At 49.0% G+C, this 19,574-nt stretch overlaps 2 protein-coding genes across 15 annotated transcripts; both read right to left on the bottom strand.

Moving 5' to 3' along the window:
* Window positions 1–44: 44 nt before the first annotated feature.
* Window positions 45–13,171, bottom strand: Atat1 (alpha tubulin acetyltransferase 1). Of its 14 annotated transcripts, XR_015644803.1 has the most exons (14): window positions 13,029–13,171; window positions 12,535–12,595; window positions 12,363–12,454; window positions 12,189–12,249; window positions 11,953–12,066; window positions 11,683–11,784; window positions 6,251–6,296; window positions 6,069–6,137; window positions 4,376–4,458; window positions 4,003–4,074; window positions 3,555–3,798; window positions 1,001–1,080; window positions 873–915; window positions 207–527 (listed from the first exon to the last, which is right to left on the bottom strand). XR_015644803.1 is itself a non-coding variant. In NM_212498.1 (13 exons), the coding sequence occupies exons 1-13, from the start codon at window positions 13,133–13,135 to the stop codon at window positions 353–355; spliced, it is 1,266 nt and encodes a 421-aa protein (NP_997663.1). In that variant the 5' UTR covers window positions 13,136–13,147; the 3' UTR covers window positions 207–352. The 14 variants fall into 14 exon arrangements, 11 of the variants coding, with proteins under 11 accessions (XP_087453735.1, NP_997663.1, XP_087453733.1 ...); NM_212498.1 differs by lacking the exon at window positions 4,376–4,458 and having other exon boundaries at window positions 13,029–13,147; XR_015644805.1 differs by lacking the exon at window positions 873–915 and having other exon boundaries at window positions 214–527.
* Window positions 13,172–13,520: 349 nt separating this feature from the next.
* On the bottom strand, window positions 13,521–19,574 carry Mrps18b (mitochondrial ribosomal protein S18B). The gene is made up of 7 exons (NM_212534.2): window positions 19,472–19,574; window positions 18,186–18,291; window positions 17,994–18,091; window positions 17,818–17,886; window positions 15,835–15,901; window positions 14,653–14,712; window positions 13,521–14,081 (listed from the first exon to the last, which is right to left on the bottom strand). Exons 1-7 carry the CDS (start codon window positions 19,553–19,555, stop codon window positions 13,792–13,794), a joined length of 774 nt encoding a protein of 257 aa, NP_997699.2. The 5' UTR covers window positions 19,556–19,574; the 3' UTR covers window positions 13,521–13,791.

The following is a 19,574-nucleotide window of genomic DNA, read 5'->3' as shown; positions in this document are numbered from 1 at the left end:
GGAAACGGAGACACCGTGCGCCTGCGCACAGCGGTCCCGCAGCAGCCCAGACGCCGCTACGCGGAAGTGCGCCTGCGCCCGGCGGGCCGGAACGCTCCCAGGGCGCCTGCGCAGTCTCTTGTCAGGCCTGGCGAATGAGGGAAGGCAGGATTGAATGTGGTTTAATGAGAATGAGGGGCATGTAAATTTAAGTAATGACAAGTCACTTTTTTTTCAGTAGCTATAGTGATAACAAATAAATATTTTTATTGCTCTGGTTAAAAATAAGATACAAAGGATCTGAAGCTGACAGGCCTGTTGAATGAATGAATGAATGAGTACATCCATTATGAGGGCCAAGCTTTGGTTGTGGTCACCAAGGCCTGGTGTTGCGGCGTTCCTGCAGGTTTCGAATGACCCTGGCGTTCAGTATGTCCCCACCCACCATCCAGGACTGGGCCGGTGGAGCCTGGGCCCTTGGAGCAACTGTATGCGTAGGTTCCTCCCCAGACCCATCCTGTAACAAGACCTGATCCTCACTGGCCGACCTGATGGGCAGGGAGATGAAGCATGTGTTAGAGCTGCTAAAGGGAGTTATGGTTAGAGGTTCTTCAAGGGTGTGCGTGCTGTGCCAGGTTTTACTGTACAGAACACCTGCTGGGTTAGAAGGCTGGGACAGTTAACACTGTGTCCAAACTTCAGTACTCAGAGCACGGCAGAGGGAAGCACCAGAGTTCAACCCACAAGGAAGAAGGTTTATCCACTGTTAGGTAGAAAGATGTGTGGGAAAACTGGTATCCAGTTCACACAGACTTAGGAGGAAGCATCTGAGAGTAATGTTAGGCAGTGTCAGAAGGTGCTGGCAGCTGTTAAGGGGGAGGTGTAGACCTCACCTATCCTCTGCTTCCTGTTCCCCCTGCTTCCGTTCTTGGTTGCCTGTGGAAATACCAGGCATCTAGGGAGACTGTAGTAGTGTGTGTGTGACCTATTCGATTGGAGAATAAGAAAAGTGACTACTTACCTGTACCCAGGAATGAGGTATTGAATCCCCCATGGCGGCTGTAGTGGCAGCTTTGGGCTACCAGCCCCCAGGGAGTCTCCCTGTAGAAGAAATGGGAGATGAAGGGGAAGAGGCTCAGGATGAAAGGTGGTATGGAGAGGTCAGAGGAGAAAGGAGGAATAGCAGGGAACAAAGGTGAAGAGAAGCAGCTACCACCCCACAGGGCTCTTGTCTAAGGTTGTTCCTAGCAAAGACAGGGGAGGGCTATACCATCCTGCTGTGTTGCCTTATTCTAATTGGGCTGGGTGTGATGTCATCTCATTATGTCATTTGATTGTCATAAAAATACTGAGGCATGCAGAAAGGAGCTTGTAGAACCATGGTGTCCAAATGTCTGATTCCCTTAATATGATTCTCTTAAATATAAGAAATCTCAGGCCACAGTAGCAAGAAGGAAGGGCAGTCTTTAGAGATGATCAACCTTGTTGGGCTGCTGTTATTATTAATACTATTACTATTATTATTATTGACAGCCTTTCACTTGGTCGCCTTGGCTGGACTGCAACTTGCTATGTAGGTTATCTTCAAATTCTTATCAAGATCTGCCTACCTCTGCCTCCCAAGGGTTGGGATTAAAGGCATGAGCCACCATGCCCCATACCCTGTGAGGATTATAGATAGTAGGCAGGACTTGTCTTGAGAGAGTACTGTGAGGTTTGTGGTACAGACATGAGGTCAGAGAGTAGGAGAAAGGAGAGGGACCCAGAAACAGTTCTGAGGCTAGTGGGCCCCAAGCTCCCAACAAATCCACACCTTATCACAGCTGGCCAGGGAAGGAGATAGATGTTATTGGGTGTAGGGGACCTAAGGCTCCCAAATTAGTAGAGGTCTACACAGAGCCATTGCAACTCTAGAATAGAACTGGCAATAAATGTGGGGAGAGGCAGAGACTCAGAAGGGGTCTGGGGGCTTTGAGCTCTGCTGCAGGTCTCACAACTGAAGATTAAGAGGGTAGAGACTACTGAAACCCCAAGAAGAGCATGAAGCACAAACAAAGCTGAAACCGTAAGGTGTTTTTCGCTGAAAATGTCAATTTAGAAAATACAGAAGAACCCACACTTTATTGAGACAACACTGAGAGGGAAAAGGAGTCAGGAAGGAGTAAGGGAGGAGGGAGGTCCTGCTCCCAAGGACTTAGGGACACAGTGAGGCACCTGATCTAATGCATTTAGAGGGTGGGTGTGGGAGGAAGAGGGGTCCTTCTATACCCTGGGCATGGAAGCAGGGAAGGAGGCTCTTGGTAGGAAGGAAAAAGAAGGCGGGGCAGCACAAGGGTGGTCCCCATCTCATCTCAAGACACTCTCACAAGTTTATTTACTAGGGAGGCAGGGAGGACAGCAGGGATTCCAGGATCTAAAGAACCAGGCTTATCTTCAGAGACCCAGCTAAGTGGTCCTGGAGTGTTTGCAGGGGATCTAGTACCCAGAGACAGACTCCGCTTATCTGAACAAAGGGTGGAGTCTGTTAGTCTCCTGCAGAGGCCCCCAGTAGCCTTAGCCTGACATATCTACATAACACTTGCAGGGTAAGAGTTTGGCAACTTTGGGAGGAGAAGCCACCCCCTCGTCCTACCAGCACGAACTGCTCTGAAGCAGAGCTTGTCAGACTAATGGGGCAGGTTTGTTTGGCAGGAAGATGCAGGATTAGAGCTACTAGTGGGCACTGTGGAGGGATTTAATCCACTGGCAGGACACCCCTTAAAGGTTTCCCTGGCAGAGGAGGCCCTGGGATCTCTGGTGGTCTGGAGTCTGACTATAAGCAGAGTGTGCTTCTCTAGGGAGTCAGTAGGAGCCATTTAGCCGAGAGATCTGGGAACAGAACAGCCTGTCTGTGGGAGAGTATCATAGCACAGGTCGGGAGTATAGGGGTGTCTTCTGTGGTAAGAAAAGCTACAAAGTATTAGGCTATTTAGAACCCTGGCAACCCATTCGTTCAAGAAAGAGGAAGAAAAAAAATGTGGAGTGGGTTGCAAGTTGTAGGAGGGAGCGCGTCTGCCCTCCCAGGTTTCCTGTCAGTATCGACTCTCATCAGATCGGGGAAGGGAGCTGTAGAGGGATGTTATGATCAGGAGAAGGGGAGAGGGAAGGTAGGGGAGAGAGAAAAACAGACAAGTCAGAGGTGAAGAGGAAGCTAGGAGGAGAACTAAAGGAGACACCCACTCCCTGCCTACCTGGAAGGGCTCTTGGCATTCATGCTGTGGCCTTGGAACCCACTGCCTCCCAATTTGTGAGACAACATCTGACCCCAGCAAATGTTAACCAAGATTCCCTGAGTCTTGAGAGGCTCAAGGCCCCCTCCAGTGAATCTCTATGACCTTCAAAATATACTCCTGGTCCATGGCTCTATATAAAGCTCCCCCAGCTCCCCCATTCTTTCCAGACCAGTGCTGCAGAAATTTATGTTTTGGTAAAGATTTCATTGTTTCACACTTGTGGGGAACTCACACACCACTGACATATTCTTCACCACTAACTTCTCAACATCCCGAGGCTCCCAACCTTGCAAGCCTTATTACCTGGTGCGTCTGCGCTGGGCTGGGCTGCCTCCAGGGTCAGTGGCCAGCAGAAGGCGTGCAGTGGGGTGTGGGGGACAGAGACGCAGGGATCGAAGCAGCTCCTGCTCTGGCACGAAGGGCCGAAGGGGACCCCGATCCGGCGAGTTGCCCAGGCTGCTAGAACGTGGAGGTGGGTGTGCTGGAGGTGTGGCACGCCGGGGGGCCCTGTTCAGGGGCCAGGGAGGCTCCACAGCCACCTTCAGGACTGAGAAGAGGAGGAAGAAATCGGGTAGGAGAGAGAAGAAAAGGGGAAAGAGGAGTCACAATTAAGATTAGGCAGGAAGCAACTGTAGCCTTTTATTATTGTCTCCTGGTTACTGCCTTCCCTTAGCAACTCTCCCTGGGTCCTTACACCCACCTACCCTCCCCTGACCACCCTGTCCCCAGCTGCCCTCCTCGGGTCCCTTACATTCTCTGTCACTGGAGGAGTATGGCTTAATGTCTCCCTCTGCTCTTTTCGGTGGCAGCTTCCTTGCCGGAGCTGGTGGTAGTGGGGACACAAGGAAGTTTTAGGAGATGCACTGTCCATCACTCCTCCCTGCCACTTTCCCACAATCCCAAGCTTTTGCTCCCTGACACCACAGCTCCTCCTGGGAGTGCCAGTACGGAAGCTGTGCTGTGGCAAAGCCAGCACACCGAGAGGGGTTTGGAGGGAGTGTTGGAGCATTTTTGGGGAGAGCCAGAAGGAGTAGGCCAAACACAGAGTTTCAGGAGAAAGATCCAGGGGAGACCGGGGCCTGGGAGGTGCAGGAAAGGATGGCCAAGGGGAGGCGAGCTCTTACTGTCCGTGGGTGTTGTCAGGCCCCCCCGGGGTTCTGGGGCAGTGGAATAGTCCCAGCTGGGCCAGTGAGGACCCTGGGTCCCTCTAGACGAGATGGACAAAGCCCTTGGTTAATTGGTGATTGTTTAGGGGAGGGAAGAGGAGTTGCAGAACCTCTCCTTCCTGTACAAAACGATAGGGAAATTCTGAGGTTTAATTAGGCTTTAAGATACTGGAGAATGAGGAAGTTCAAAGGGGTGGCACATGCCTTTAGTCTCTGCACTGGAAAGATAGGGCCAGGCCTGGTCAACATAGCGAGTTCGAGGACAGAGTTACATAGTGAGACCCTGTCTCTAAAGAATAAGGAGCCACATATACTGACACAGGCCTTCAATCCCAGCACTTGAGAGAAGAGGCAGGCTGACCTCTGTGAGTTCAAGGGCACCCTGGTGTATACATCGAGTTCTACGACAGTCAGAGCTACAAAGACCCTGTCTCAAGTCCTTCCTCCCAAAAGGGAAGAGAGAATCTACAGAAGGGCTTCAGCAAATGGGAGTTAACGTATAGCTAATGTATAGCAAGGGTGGGTCTCCTCCCTTCCCCTCAGGTTATCCATCACAGACCAGAAGAACCCAGTCAACCCTCTGTGGACCAGCATCCATCCCAGAGGGTAGCCTCGGAACTGCGGTCGGCCTCTGGGAGCCTAGGCTGATGCTACTAAGGAGCAGTGAGTTCTTTGGGCCACTGTTACTACTTTTCTTGGCCAACGGGAAGGTAACCAGCCTAATGCTAGCCATTCTGTGCCAGCCAGCAACACATAGCTAGTAAAGGCTATGCTTCTCTCCCTAACGATGCACTGGGGAGGGAGGAGGGAAGGTTGCAGGCTGCCTGGGAGGTTTTCTTCTCTCTCTCTCTCTCTCTCTCTCTCTCTTTTTTTTTTTTTTTTTTTTTTGGTTTTTCAAAAATGAAACTCTGTAGACCAGAGTGGCCTTGTCAAACTCAGGGATTTCCCTTTCTCAAGTGCTGGCCATCCTGTGAGTTTTAATCAAATTAGGTTTGATTATTTTTGAAAAAAAATTCTTTTAAAGCAAGCTCTCACATGTAACCTTGGCTGGCATAATGCTTGCTGTGCAGACTAAGCTGGCTTCAAACTCAGAGTCCACCTACCTTGGCTTCTTGAGTGCTGGAATCAACGGCATGTGTCACCGTGCCAGGCAAAAATGTTATACATTTTGAGCATTTTCTTTTAAAACAAGTATATAGACTTGACTATTCCCATTACTATCCCATGAATAGAAATGAAAGGACCACTGGGCTCACTGTCCCTCCCTGGCTGATAGAGCCTGAGAAATTCACAGCAATTTGACTATGGTTTTGAGGGAGCTGACCTAGCACAGAGGCTCTGCTGATATCAGTGGTCAGCCAAGCTCTGGAGGGCTTGCTTATAAGAACCCTTGCAGAGAACAAGGCCGGGTGTGCTCTTGAGTGGAGCAGTGCGGCAGTATGGTTAGAGCGTGAGCTTGAGCATCAGCAGGACCTGAGTTCTTCCCAGTATAAAATGCTCCCAGCAGGGACAAGGCAAACAGAGCACCGCCGGATGGGTGAGTGGTTTTAGGGTGTTCTGAATTGCCAGCAGATAGTACTGACCACCCCGGAACCTCCTGAGAACTAGGCCTTGCTGCCCTTTAATTCCACCCAGTCCTTGCAGGCTTTACCAGCGGGTATAGGATCGACCACAGCAGCACGAGAGTGTCGAGTTGCCCTCAGAGAGGGAGTGGGGGACCCTGTGAGGAAGGAAGAGGTGGTGGCCCTCAGTGGGGGCCTGTGGAACCAAGAGCCCACCTCTTTCCTTTCCCTTTCCACGACTACTAGGCTGACACGAGGTAAGGAAACGTACGGTGTTGATGGGCAAAGAAGCCTTCGAAGATCACGAAGTTGTTCACCTGGAAGATGGAGCAAACAAAGCCCACGTTCAGTCTTAGCACACAGTAGGTCCAGAACCTGTGCCAGAAAGCCCAGAGGGGTGGCTCAGCTAGTAGAAGGCTTGCCTACCACCCGTGAAGTGCTGAGTTCCATCCTCAGCCTCACACACATCGGGTTCAGTGGCATATGCCTGAAATCCAGCACTTGGAGGGGAAAGGCAGGAGGACGATGGGTTCAAGGTCATCCCCAGCTACACAGAGAGCCGGAGGCCACCTGGGCTACGTGAGACTCTGCCTGCCCCAAGATCAAGATGGTTCAGCAGTTTAAGAACCCTTGCTGCTCCTGCAGAAGACTCTGGTTTAACTCCAAATACCCACGAGGTAGCTCATGACCATCTGCAACTGCAGTCCCAGACAATCGAACACCTTTTTCTGACCTTCATGGATACCCAGGCATCCCAAAGTGCATGTACATTCACGCAGGCAAAATATTTATACTAATAATAAGCTAATAAAATAAATCTAGGCAGGTGGTGGTGTCACACACGTGTGTATGTATAATTATGTATATAATATATATATACACACACACACATACACACACACATTTGTATTTGAGATTGGGTTTCTCTGTGTAGCTCTGCCTGTAGACCTGCTGGCCTTGAACTTACAACAGAGCTCTGCCTGCCTCTGCCTCCCAAGTGCTGAGACTAAAGGCTTGTTGTACCACACTCCCTCTTTATAAAAGAAGTAGAGAAAAAGAAACAAAGCCCACAGCGGGAAGAACAAAAGCCAGACTGTTTGTTCTTGGGGACAGAACACGAAAAACCCCTGACCCTAACAAGCTGGTCTTAAAGTTCACATGGAGTTATAAAAACTGCAAAGACAGCCTGTGGGGACTCATGCCAAGGAGGCGGCCTGCTGCTCTGCACATGGCTTCCAGGTCAGCCAGGGCTACACGGTGACAGTCTCACACAAACAAACCAAACAGCCAGTCAAGAGGATGGAGCTGAAGTCTAACACTTCCTATTTTCAGAATTCACTACTGAACCACAGAAATCAAAGCAGTTTGGTGCAAGGATCCTAGTGCTAACAACGCACAAATCACACAGTGTGCAAGTGGCAGAGGACAGATGTCAGTCAACAGCGCAGAACTAAAGGTGCAGAGATAAACTTGTGTGTCCTTGGCCAACTGATTTAACAAAGGTGCCATGATCAGTCAACGGGGAATGAGCAAATGTTCCTTCTACAAATGGTGCTTGGAAAAACACGAACATATAAGCAGAGTGACAAGCACAGCACAGATGCGAAGTAAGTCAAGGGCTAAGGAGATACTGCGCTTCCGCATAGCTTCTGTTCCCAGCATCCACACGGCTGCTCACAACCCTCTGTATTCCAGGGGATCCTGTGCCCTCTTCCCACCTCTGCAGATCCTACACACAAACACGGTGCACATACATACATGCAGGTACTCATACATGCACACATGTACATCTCAAACAGAGCTCACGGGATAATGTTAATATTTTACAGGACATCTGCTGGGACTACTAACAGGCTGGCTGTTCCACTTGTCCATGTAATTGGGCTAACCTGTCCAATGTGAAGAATGTGTCCCTTCCACCATTCTCTACTACTCTTATTAAAGACAGGGTCTCAGTCTGTATCCCTCTCTGGACTGGAATTCATTTTTTTTTTTTTTTGGTTCTTTTTTTCGGAGCTGGGGACCGAACCCAGGGCCTTGCGCTTGCTAGGCAAGCGCTCTGCCACTGAGCTAAATCCCCAACCCCTGGAATTCATTTTGTAGACCAGACTGACCTTGAACTCTGAGATATCTGCCTGTCTCAACTTCAGAAGTACTGAAATTAATACTGCTCTTTCCCCCCCACCCCCTCCGGGTTTTGGTGTGTTTTTTTTTTGCTGACTCAGTATTTCAGGTAGCCCAGGCTACTCTCAAACTCATGACCACCTTAAAAATCAACTCCTATACTGGGCATCGTGACTCATTCCTGTAACCTTTGAATTAAAGAGGCTGAGATAGGAGGATTTCTGTGAGTTCAAAGCCAGCCTGGACTACACAGTAAGTTCCAAGCTAGTTGGAACAAGACTCCTAATGTTTTCCCCGAGGCCAATCTATCTACATCATACAACATCATCCTTCCCATTGTTTTTGGTCCAATCATAACTCTTATTTTTCCCACATCTAGTCTATAAGGAAATATTGTTTGTTTTACCCTTCGATGCCCTTCCTACCTCTACTGCTGCCCCTGGGTCTAGCCCTGATCAACTTCCGCCTTCCTGTTCATCTTCTGAACCTCCCCTCTGGCTCCCTCTACAGCTTGCTTCTGGTACAGCAACCAAAGCGAAGGAGACAGGTGAACTCTGTGGCCCTGCCCAGGTGCTCCCTTCCTTTTGGCTCTCACCTACTACTTCCCTTTGGTCACACTGCTGTGAGATATTCTCACTGGCCACTGCTCCTCTCTGGGACACTGTGCCTCCACAGACTTCCTTCATGCTGCTGTACAAATGAACTAGCATCTCAGGTGAGAGCCCCCGCCAGTATCTGACTTGCACCTGTAAGCCCCTCCCCTACCAGCACATAACTCTTACCACAGTATAGAATACTTCGTTTGATTTTTGGTTTTGTTTTGAGATAGGGCCTCTCCGGGGAGTCCTGGAAGTCCTGGAACAATATTTAGACCAGGCTGGCCATGAACTCACAGAGTTCTGCCTTCCCGGTGCTGGGATCAAAGGCATGCACCACCCTTGCGGGGCCCTAGAATACATTGTTGGTCTGGTTCCACATTTATAAATAGATTCTTTTGTTTGGTGGTGTATAGTATTCCTCGTGCCCACAACCGTGTCAGATACACAATAAACACCTGCTGAATGCATTAGTCATGTCCCACGATAAACCAAGCAAGCTCCCCAAGGCCTGGAATGCCCCATTACTCTGGATCTCCCATAAATGATGACTAATGAGGAATGGGCCTGTGTGAGAAGAAGGTGGAGAGGAGCTCTTGTGCTTGGGGATGAAAATAAGGCATAGTAGGAAAACAACCCAGGTTCGGGTGTGGTGATGAACTCTGGAGGTCGAGGCACGGTGACCTCTGTGGTTTAAGGTCAACATGTTCTACAAAGCTAGCTCCAGGACAGTCAAAGCTACTATACAGGGAGACCCTGTCTCAAAACAACCACCGAGGGGTTGGGGATTTAGCTCAGTGGTAGAACGCTTGCCTAGCAAGCGCAAGGCCCTGGGTTCGGTCCCCAGCTCCGAAAAAAAGAAAAAAAAAAAAACAAGAAAAAAAAAAAAAAACAACCACCGCCACTGCCATCACCACCATCATCACCATCACCACCACCACAAAACCGAAACAGCCTTTCATAAAGGTCAACAGGCTATGAAGTGACTCAGAAATTAAGGGCCCTTACTACTCTTGCAGGGGACCTAGGTTTGGTTCTCATCATCTCTAGACTCAATGGTACCTACAAACTCACGCAGGCAAACTCACATATGTATGAACAAAGAAAGAATAATCTGTAAAAAGAAATAAAAACAGCTAAGCACGATAATCCTAGTGGTCAGGAGTCTGGGGTAGCTGGGTTACTGTGAGGCTATCCTAGGCTACACCAGGAGTTTCCGGTGAGCTAGTCTGCAGCATGAGAGCCTCTCTAAAAACACACACACACACACACACACACACACACACACACACACACACACACACACACACAAATCCCCTAAGACTGTCTGTGGTGGAGCAGAGGTGGGTGGATGTCTGTGTCTGAGGCCAGATAGCACTACACAACGAAAGGCTCTCAGAACAGTAACAGAGCTGCCCTGGGTGGCGCTCAACTTTGGTCCTAGCACTCTGAGCACGGCAGGCAGATCTCTGTGGGTCTGAAGCCAGCCGAGTATCGGAAAAGCCAGAGCTACAGAATGAGACTGTGCCTCAGCAAGCAAGCGAGCAAACAAAGGCCCCCAAAGACAGGATGAATGCTTACGTAGTCAGTAAGGAGAAAGGGATTTAACTGTGAACATAAATCACTCTGGACATCATGACTCACTTAATCCTACTTCTTGGGAGGCTGAGGCAGGCAGATCATCAGTTTGAGGAGGGTGGGGGGTTAGGTGTGTATATAGCACGAGTCTTTTAAAACACAGAGCAGCTGAGCATCAAGACATACCCATGATTCAGGAGGAGATGGAGTGTCACTGTGAGTTCAAGGCCAGCCTGAGCTATATATCGAGATCTTGTTTCAAAAACCCACAGTGGCTCAGGGGTCAAGAGCACTGCTCTTCCGGAGGTCCTGAGTTCAATTCCCAGCAACCACATGGTGACTAAGTATAAGCTGTGATCTGATGCCCTCTTCTGGCATACAGGTGTACGTGCAGATAGAGTACTCATACACATAAATAAATCTTTAAAAAACAAAAACAAAACAATGGCAAAAAAAAAACCCCACAGCGGAACCCTGGAGGCACCTCTAGGTTTATATAGGTGCATATAAGCAAAGCTAAAGGGATTCAGTAGGTTTTATATCTACATCTGGGCCTATCTATATACCTGTGTGTATGTACACATAGGAACAATAAAGAGACAGTAGTTTGGGAGAGGGGGACACAGGAGTAATTGGAGGGGGAGAAAGAGGAACAGGAATGCTGTCAATATAGAGTTCAGGTATGAAGTCCCCATAAAACTACAGCTGAGGTGGTGCTGTATCCCTTTAATCCTAGCACTCTGGGGATGGAAATAGGTGGAACTCTGTGTGTTCGAGGCTAAGCTGGTATTCAAGGTGACTCTGGGACAGATAGGGTGATCCAGTGAGAGCTTATTTGAAGAAAAAAAAAAAAAAAACAGAGGCTGGAGAGATGGTTCAGAAACTTAGAGCACTTGGTTGTTCTTGAGGACTAAGATCCAATCCCAGCACCCACATGCTTGGTGGCTCATAAAAGTCTGTAACTCCAGTTCCAATGTTCTGACACCCCCTTCTGACCTGTGCGCACAGGCATGAGCACGGTGCACATATACTCATGTGAGCAAAGCATTCACACACATAAAATGAGGTATGTCTAAAACAACATCAAAACAACCCCAAGGTTACACTAGCCAGATGTCTCCAGGGTTAGCCCTTGCTGACCTCTTACTTCAGCTCTCAGAACCCATTTGGTAGAAGGACCAAACTGATTCTCACATGTTTTTCACCTCCACACATGAACCAGAATGCACTCAGTAAGTAAATAAATGTAACATTGTTTTAAAAAAGGGGGGGGCAGAGATGTGGCAGAGTGCACACGCAGCGCGCCCCATGCCCCAGGTCTGATCCCTGGCACCACAAAGGGATCAGTCAAGCTGATAGGAACGCTTGGTGAGATGGGGCATTGCCTCTGTGCAGAGCCTCTCACCTGTGGGACTGTGGTCTCCAGGTTGTAGTGCTTGTTCAGGAACTTGAGCAGTTTCGGTGATGGTCGGTCAATGGCAAGTTGGTGTGGTTCCACTCGCTCTTTCTGCAGGAAAAGGGGAAGCTTGGGGGCAGGGGGCGGTAGGAGGAGCATGCTAGCAGGCAACTGGGAGCCTGGCAAGGGAATACAGAGGAAAATGGACCAACTGTGGGGCATGGAGCAGGGCCTCTTTGAGCTTCGGGGTGAAGAGCCTTTTAGATCTATTTCCGGTACCTGTAACATATACTGGAAAAGTTCTCTCCCATGGCCGTGCCGTTGCACTGACTCGTGGATGTAAAAGTCCAGAATGCAAAGGGGTTCTACCTCATTGTGAGCCTCACGGTCATCCTATGAGGTCAAGAACAACACGGACTTAGTAGGAGCCATGAATCTTTGTCGTCCCCGACCCCAACCCCCATTTCTTCTCTGGCACCAAAGCTTACAAACGCCTAGTTTGCAGGGACACTCACCAGTACAAAGAGCTTCTTGTATCCAACTTTGAGGAAACCAATAATGGCTCCTTTCCCTGCCCTGTGGAATGGAGAAAATAATGTGGCAGGCAGGGACAACTGTCTGGGAGAGATAGTAAAAGAAAGGAGGAAGGATGAGTTTGATTCACATGGAAGAATAACAGTAAGACTCACGGGCGGGCTGAGGTGTCCTTTAGTACATAAATAACGTGTCGGTTGCTCTGCATCCTCAAAGCGCTGGTGATGGGTGCAGGGAGGTGCTGAGCCTGCAGAGATGAAAACATACTTTGTAGGGCCCCTGATCTGCCACCCGTTTCCCTTTCCTCCTTCTAGAGGTGCCCCGTACCTTGGCAGAAGCCTTGCCCAGCTCATCTACAATAGTCATGATTTGCTGCTGCAGATCCACACTACAGAGAGAGGGGGGCTGATCAGACACTCGCTGGGTTACAGCATCCCGGAAGTCATTCCTGGCAGCCTGCTTGGCTCCCACCCAGGCTCCTCCACAAGGTCTCTGACTTTGCTTGGAACTCTTCCTCACCTCCCACCTCACCCCTCCAGATCCCAAACTTTGGTTTTACAGCTCCCATGTTAAGGCTACTGTGAGGCGGTAGGAAGGGTGGGTTAACTATAGCCTCTTGTTGAGGCTACATTAGGCCAAAGGGTGAAAGGTTACAGATGTAGGCCGATTAACCCAGCTAGATTCAGGGTCAGAGGTCACCAAAAACCATGTAAGACCGCAGAAGGAATGGCCAGTAGTCAGTGAGAAGGGGGCGTGGTTCCTGGATCAGGTTTGGAGAGGAACCGGGACAGAAGGGCCATGGGTCGGGTTTGAAATGTCACCGGGCCGGCGTTGTGGTTCCGGGTCGGCGGGCCGGAGGCCGCAGGTGCTGGTCCAGCACGGTGATCCGCTCCGGGAACAGCGCATCCACATCGAACGGGAACTCCATGGCCCATTGTGCGGGATCGGACACGCCCCACAAAACGTCACTTCCGCTACCAGGGCCGATAAGTCTTTATTTCCAGGACCCGCCCCGAGGGCTTGCCCCGCCCCCACCGTGGAGTCCAGCAGCCTGGGAAACCCCATTTTCTTTGCCAAACCAGCTGTTCTCTAGCAACAGCTCTCCTTTTTCAGGTCTGTGCCCCTGCAGTGCCATAGCAACCAAGTATCCTGCCCTTAAAGTGAATAGCTGAAGGAACCTTTTAAGAGCCAGTCACACACCCTCCTTGATGGAGTTGTGGGCGTTAGCAGGTGGACCAACTTCCACCCCACACCTGCACCCCATCTCAGGCTTCACACCCATGTTTGAAAAATCAGCCCAAATGAAGTCAGGAACAGGTGAGGAGACACAGCTTTATTGTCTAAAAGCCGGGCCAGGAGGTTTAAAATAGGGACGTACAAGCGCACACAAAGTCTCCAGTTCATATGTAAGCCCTCTCCAGAGTTACCCACATACATCTCAACTTCAAATGTGCTTGTCCTCTTCATAGCAGTCATTTCCTTTTAGGGTCTGCCACTGTCACAAAACAGAACCCTTTCCAGAACACACACCACCACATACCCCTAGACACCACTCCCTAAGTCTGACTTCCGCAGTCTCGAGTTCTAAGCACTCTGGGATCCGGTCTGCTCAGTGGAGGCTTCTGCTGGTGCTGTAGAGGGCATCTCAGGCATTGACTCAGGTGGGGGGCCACTTGCTTCCAGGAGATTTCCTTGATAGAGCCGGCGAAGGCGAGAGAGCTCTCTCTCTGGTGGCTGTTGCCAGCTGTACCACGGGTACCAAGGTTCACCCGACAACAACGTGGGGGCTGGTGGAGTCACACTGACAGCTCCATGTACAGTGCGAAGGTCAGCATCTCGGGGCTCAACCTGGGGAACGTAGTAACTGAGAAGACCTAGGGGTTAAAGGAAATAATGGTGGATAAGGAAGGGCAGATCAGACTCAGACAAGAAAAAGGCACTGCAAGTGGAGGGACCGATGAGAGCCACCAAGCAGTCCAGTAGCACAACCTGCCAAGGAGACAAAGAGCAGGCAGAGCACTGCGTGGGCTTCTGCATGGGCTTCCCCTGCACTCACTCATCTGTGCAAAGGCACTGTGCAAGCCAGGGCAAGTGACAGAGGGCAGAATCAAGAAACACAAGCATGGGTTGCAAGCGCAAGGCCCTGGGTTTGGTCCCCAGCTCCGGAAAAAAAAAAAAAAAAAAAAAAGAAAAGAAAAGAAACACAAGACACAAGCATGTCAAGATCAAGATTCAGGAGACAGAGCAGACTGAAGAAAGCAATGGTTCTTCCTTGTGTTTCTTGAAAGATCATCTCAATATGTACTCCTAGTAGCCTGGAATTTGCAGCTGTTACTTCAGAGTCCAGTCACTCACCCAACTTGGACAAAGCTCTAGGAGTGTGCTGAGTACTTTCTCACAGACACGGGGCACATAAGCGAAAATCTCAGCCTTGCTCTCACTTACCATACTCCCTGGCTTTCTGGATGGCCTGGGTCAGCTTCTTGTGCTGCTTCATACAGACCCCTACAGAGAGAAGAGTGAACCTGCTCAGCGTCCCACAAAACAGTAGGTTTTCTACACAGAGACAGCTGACAGTGGAGAACCTGGCTTCACCTGATGGCTCAGGCCTCTGGCCTTTATCTGCCTGGATGTCTAGCCACTATAGAGATGTCACTGAACAACAGAGCCCACAGATGGGCCAGAAGATGGCTCCATGACAGGTGTGGCTAAAGGCTGACTTGGAAAATCCAGAGAGAGAGAGAGAGAGATCTTATAAGAAGTGATTTCAAATTAGGGAATGTGACGGAGTAGCAATAGTTACTCCCAGCTCCACTCTGGAGGCTGATAACAAAAGGAATGTCTTACAGGGCCATGTCCCTCACAGAAACGTAAGCTCAGATTACCCTTGCTCTAGGTCCTCTCTGTGTATAGAGCATGACCCTCAGCTCTGCTACAGTTGCTCGAAGCAGTTGTACACCACATAAGAGACTGGACAGGGCCACAGGCTATGCCACTGAGGGCAAGAAACAGAAAATCCCGAATTGTTAAACTTAGTTTTAAATTTGGGAAACTGAAGTGCCAGCAGCACTAGAAAAATTTAGTTATACATAAAATAAAGGGAGGGGGGCGCAGAGAGATGGCTCAGTGGTTAAGAGCACTGCTCTTCCAGAGGTCCTGAGTTCAATTCCCAGCAACCACACAGTGGCTCACAACCCTCTGTAATGAGATCTGATGCCCTCTTCTGGTGTGTCTGAAGACAGAGACAGTGTACTTATATATAATAAATAAATACATTTAGAATGATAGGTGGAAAAACTTTACCAAAAAGCAAGCTGTTCATTTTTTTTTTTTTTTTAAGTTGAGCCAGAGTCTACAAAGCTCTGGCTATCTTGGAAGTCACTATGCAGACCAGGCTAACCTTAAAAATCATGGTTTAAGGCATGGTTTACCTTTTAAAGTACATTTAGACAGCTCTTCCTCCTATAGGGAGGCTCTGAAACTTTAGTCTTTTGTCCACATTAACAGTTTTATCGTAAGGAGTATCCTATTTATAGGAACCATCAAACAAACATCTACCACCCAACACCATAACCGGGGGTGCTCCAAGGAAAACTATACAGGTAGGAACAGGAGTGCCAAGCTAACCTGTATATGGGGCATGGAAGATGATACCCGTGTGGGCACAAACAAACTGTTCCAAGAGTTTCACATTCTGTAGGAGAGATAGACAAATGTGTGAGGGGGTGGTCAAGACCTCTTAGGCTGAGCATGCACACCTTACACCAACGCAGCCCGTTGTGGTGGTGCACCCCATTAGAACTTGATGAAAAGGGGAACACAGAAGAATGATGAGTTTGAGGCTAGCCTTGGCTACATCTTGTTAGTGTAAGTCCAGCATTTAGGAGGCAAAACCAAAGTAGATTAATTATCTTTGAGATCAAGGACAGCAAGAGCACAAAGTGAGTTCTGGTCTCCAACCCACCCTCCCGCCAAAAAAAAAAAAGAAAGAAAGAAAAAGAAAAGCCCAGCAAAGCAAACACCAAGAGCTAGAGTGTGGTGGCACACACCTTTTTTTTTTTTTTTTTTGGTTCTTTTTTTCGGAGCTGGGGACCGAACCCAGGGCCTTGTGCTTCCTAGGTAAGCGCTCTACCACTGAGCTAAATCCCCAGCCCGGCACACACCTTTAATACCAGTGCTAGGGAGGCAGAGGCAAGTGGGCCTATGCTTTTGAGTGGAGTGAATTCCAGGATAGCCAGGGCTTCAGAGAAAGACCTTGTCTCAAAAAAAACCCCAAACAACAACAACAAAACCAACAATACTCTCATAGCTGCTCTTTACTGCTCTACGTCTCTCTCACCAACTCATTTCACCTACACATTCTGTATCTGCCACTGGGTTATGGAGAAGCCATGTTCCTAATAGTCCACTTTTGGGCAAAAATTGGGGTGGTCATCAAGGTCCAGAAATCACCCAGAAAGAATGAATCTGTAATGAGTAAGTAATTCGATAGGCTGTAAGACTGCGAGCAGTTCAATCGTTCTAATTACGTAAGACAACCAAACACACCAATCACAGGAGGTGAGCAGGGAAGAAAGCAAATCCATGCGTGGAGTTACAGAACTGGTTGTTACTCTTCACCCGCCTGCCATGGTGCCCAGCCCAGTCACTGTAACCTGCCAGGCACACAGCCTGGGAAGGCATTGTGGCCCTCTGTGATGTGCTTGAAGGACGAGCACCTTCGTCTACACCCTGACACGCTGTATACCCAGCTTTGGCCCCTCTGAGCATCTTTACAATCCCTGCACTCACTCAGAAGCAAGCCCCATCATTTTTAAAGGCTGCTTTTGTGGGGGGAGGGGATGGGAGAGGACCTTACTGTACTCTGTACCTCAGTCCTCTGGCCCCAGGTCCCAGCATCTCACTGGACACTGGGAGGACAAAGAATACGGACAACTAGGCAAGGTGGTGCGCACCTGAGCTCTCACAACTCAGCCTGCCAAGACTGGACAGTGAGCTGAGGCTAGTGTGGGCTACATAAATGGATGCCATCTCGAAAGAGGGAAATGAAGGAAGCTCTGCCCACCAAGACAGGATGAAACACTTGTAAACGATCTTCGGACTCTCCCTGTCTTTGGAGGTCTTTCCTTAATAAATCTACTCTTAAAAAAAAAAAAATTAACCTGTGACCTAGGTGTGGTCTCAGTTCAGCTGCCTAAGTCTGAAGGTACTCGGGCTACTTAGACTGTCTCATCCTACCTCCTGAGTTAACTTATGAGCATCATCCCCGCAGAAATAAGCTTTCTTTTCCTCCCTTTCTGTAATACGTAGTGTAGGTTTATGAGAAGGCCTGGAACTTGGAACTCACACTTCTGCTTCAGTCTGCCAGTGTGGATGGGGTTATAGATATATGTTAACCAAGTCTACTTTTAGACTTGGCTGTCTGAGAACTTGGGATTAAAAGCGTGTGCCACCAAATCCAGCTCAAAAGGGGTGTTTTCACACTGACAAACCACTGAAAAATAAGACTGTGGGTACAGGGATACAGAAGACTGTGAGACACTTCAGACAATCTCTTTAGCACTGTGAAGAGGCCACAAATTCTAATTCTGGATAAAAGATTCTCCTTACCCTAAAGTCAACATGCAACTTGTGATCCCGGCAGATGGGGCAAGGATTCCCAGCCACTTTATCCTTACGCTGTGGGGGGGGGTGGGGGGAGGGAGAGGTGGGAAAAAAAGAATTATGCTATCTTCAATATGGCCTCCTCTTCATGCCCCACCAAGATGAGAACCTTAGAAACTTACAATGCATGTCTTTCGGGTCCGCTGTGGTGGCACACCACCTTTGTGGTTGCGGCGGTAGTCAGCCCAAACAGGGCGAGAGCCATAGCGGTTCTGGTATTCTGAAATAAAGACCAGATGAGTTTACTTATGCATTCGAGAATGGAAGGGATCTTTTAGCCCCATCTTCCTCTCCTTTGCACCAAACTTGGGTACCTTCTGAATCCAGGTATTTCCAAGGTTCGTTCTCAAAAGGGGAGACGGGAAGTGAGGATGAAGCATCTTCAGGTGGGCTTCTGGTGCAGAGAGTCTGGAGGGGAACCTATGAAGGGAGTGAAAGGAGGAGGAGTTCCAAGAAAAGGCTGCAACTATTTGGTTTATCATACTTTGGGGAGAGTTGGAGCGTGTGCACAAAAATATCAGCATAACTTGGCAAGAAGATATAAGAAAGTAGCAATTCTGTTGTTGTTAAACTGACAACCACTCTACCTAGGCTCCCCAATCAGATCCTGTAGGATAAGCCAGCAAGGTAGAGGTTGTTAGTGGGATGTAACGATTTAAAAACCTTGGCATACTAAGATCTGAGCTTGCTTGAGCATTAGTTGGTTCTACTGGGAAAAAATATGTCCAAACCTTTGGAAGTAAGATTCATGGGGAGCAGGGGTGATTCAAATCGATGAGAAAAATCCAAAGTCACTTCGGTGACCAGTTTCATAAAATGCTGCGTCAACATTCCACAGGGCAAAACAAATGTGAGTGCTAACGCTAGCTTTAAAGCCACCAAGCCTGTCATTACTTCGGTGGTAACCTCTGTCACCACTCTGTAGTCCCATTTTAGGGAGTGGCGTCCGGACAAGCCTTCCTATTTCTCCCTGCCCTGCCAAGAACCTCCAGGGTGGTGAGTACCTCAGGCTAAAGGGCAATCTCAATCTAGAGAGCAGAATTAGACTCTCACGCATGCTCTGATAAGAAAATGATGTGTGAAAAGGTGGAGTAGGAGTGGTGTATCTTGCTTTTAATTCCATAACCTGGGAACCAGAGGTAGAAAGCTCAGGGAGCACCTATGAGATCAACCTAGACTGTCTCCGGAACAACGGGGGGGAAAATCTTAAAATAGGCCCTTTGCTACAAAAACACTTTCTGGGTACCACTTCAGGTACTAACGATCTAGTTATGAATTGCTCATTTCCACTGGGGTAACCCCACCACCTAGTTCTTTTTCCTAATGGTAGTCGGGGGGAGACGATGACACGTAACCCTGGTTCTGACCCGAACGCTCAGTATTTAGAAATCGCGCGCCGTGGGCTGGAGAGATGGCTCAGCCGTTAAAGGCTAGGCTCACAACCAAAAATATAAGAAATCGCGCGCCGTGGGAACAGAGGGTGGTGCAGATCTAACACGTAAACATATGGGAAGACCCGTGCCCCTTAACTCATCGTAATGCAGCAAAGGTTGAAAGTATCGACACCACCGGTCGGCAGAGAAATTCCTCCACGTTTTACCTGAGCTACATAGGAACTTCGTAAGAGTGAAGGATACAGCCTTAGCAGCGTGTGCCGCAAGGAGGCAGCCATCTTGTCGCACATCCAACGTACGGCCTGCCGG

This window comes from Rattus norvegicus, chromosome 20 (genome assembly GCF_021556685.1).
Source record: "Rattus norvegicus strain SHRSP/BbbUtx chromosome 20, alternate assembly SHRSP_T2T, whole genome shotgun sequence".
In the NCBI taxonomy this organism is placed as follows: Eukaryota; Metazoa; Chordata; class Mammalia; order Rodentia; family Muridae; genus Rattus; species Rattus norvegicus.
This window is presented reverse-complemented; position numbering and strand designations above follow the sequence as displayed.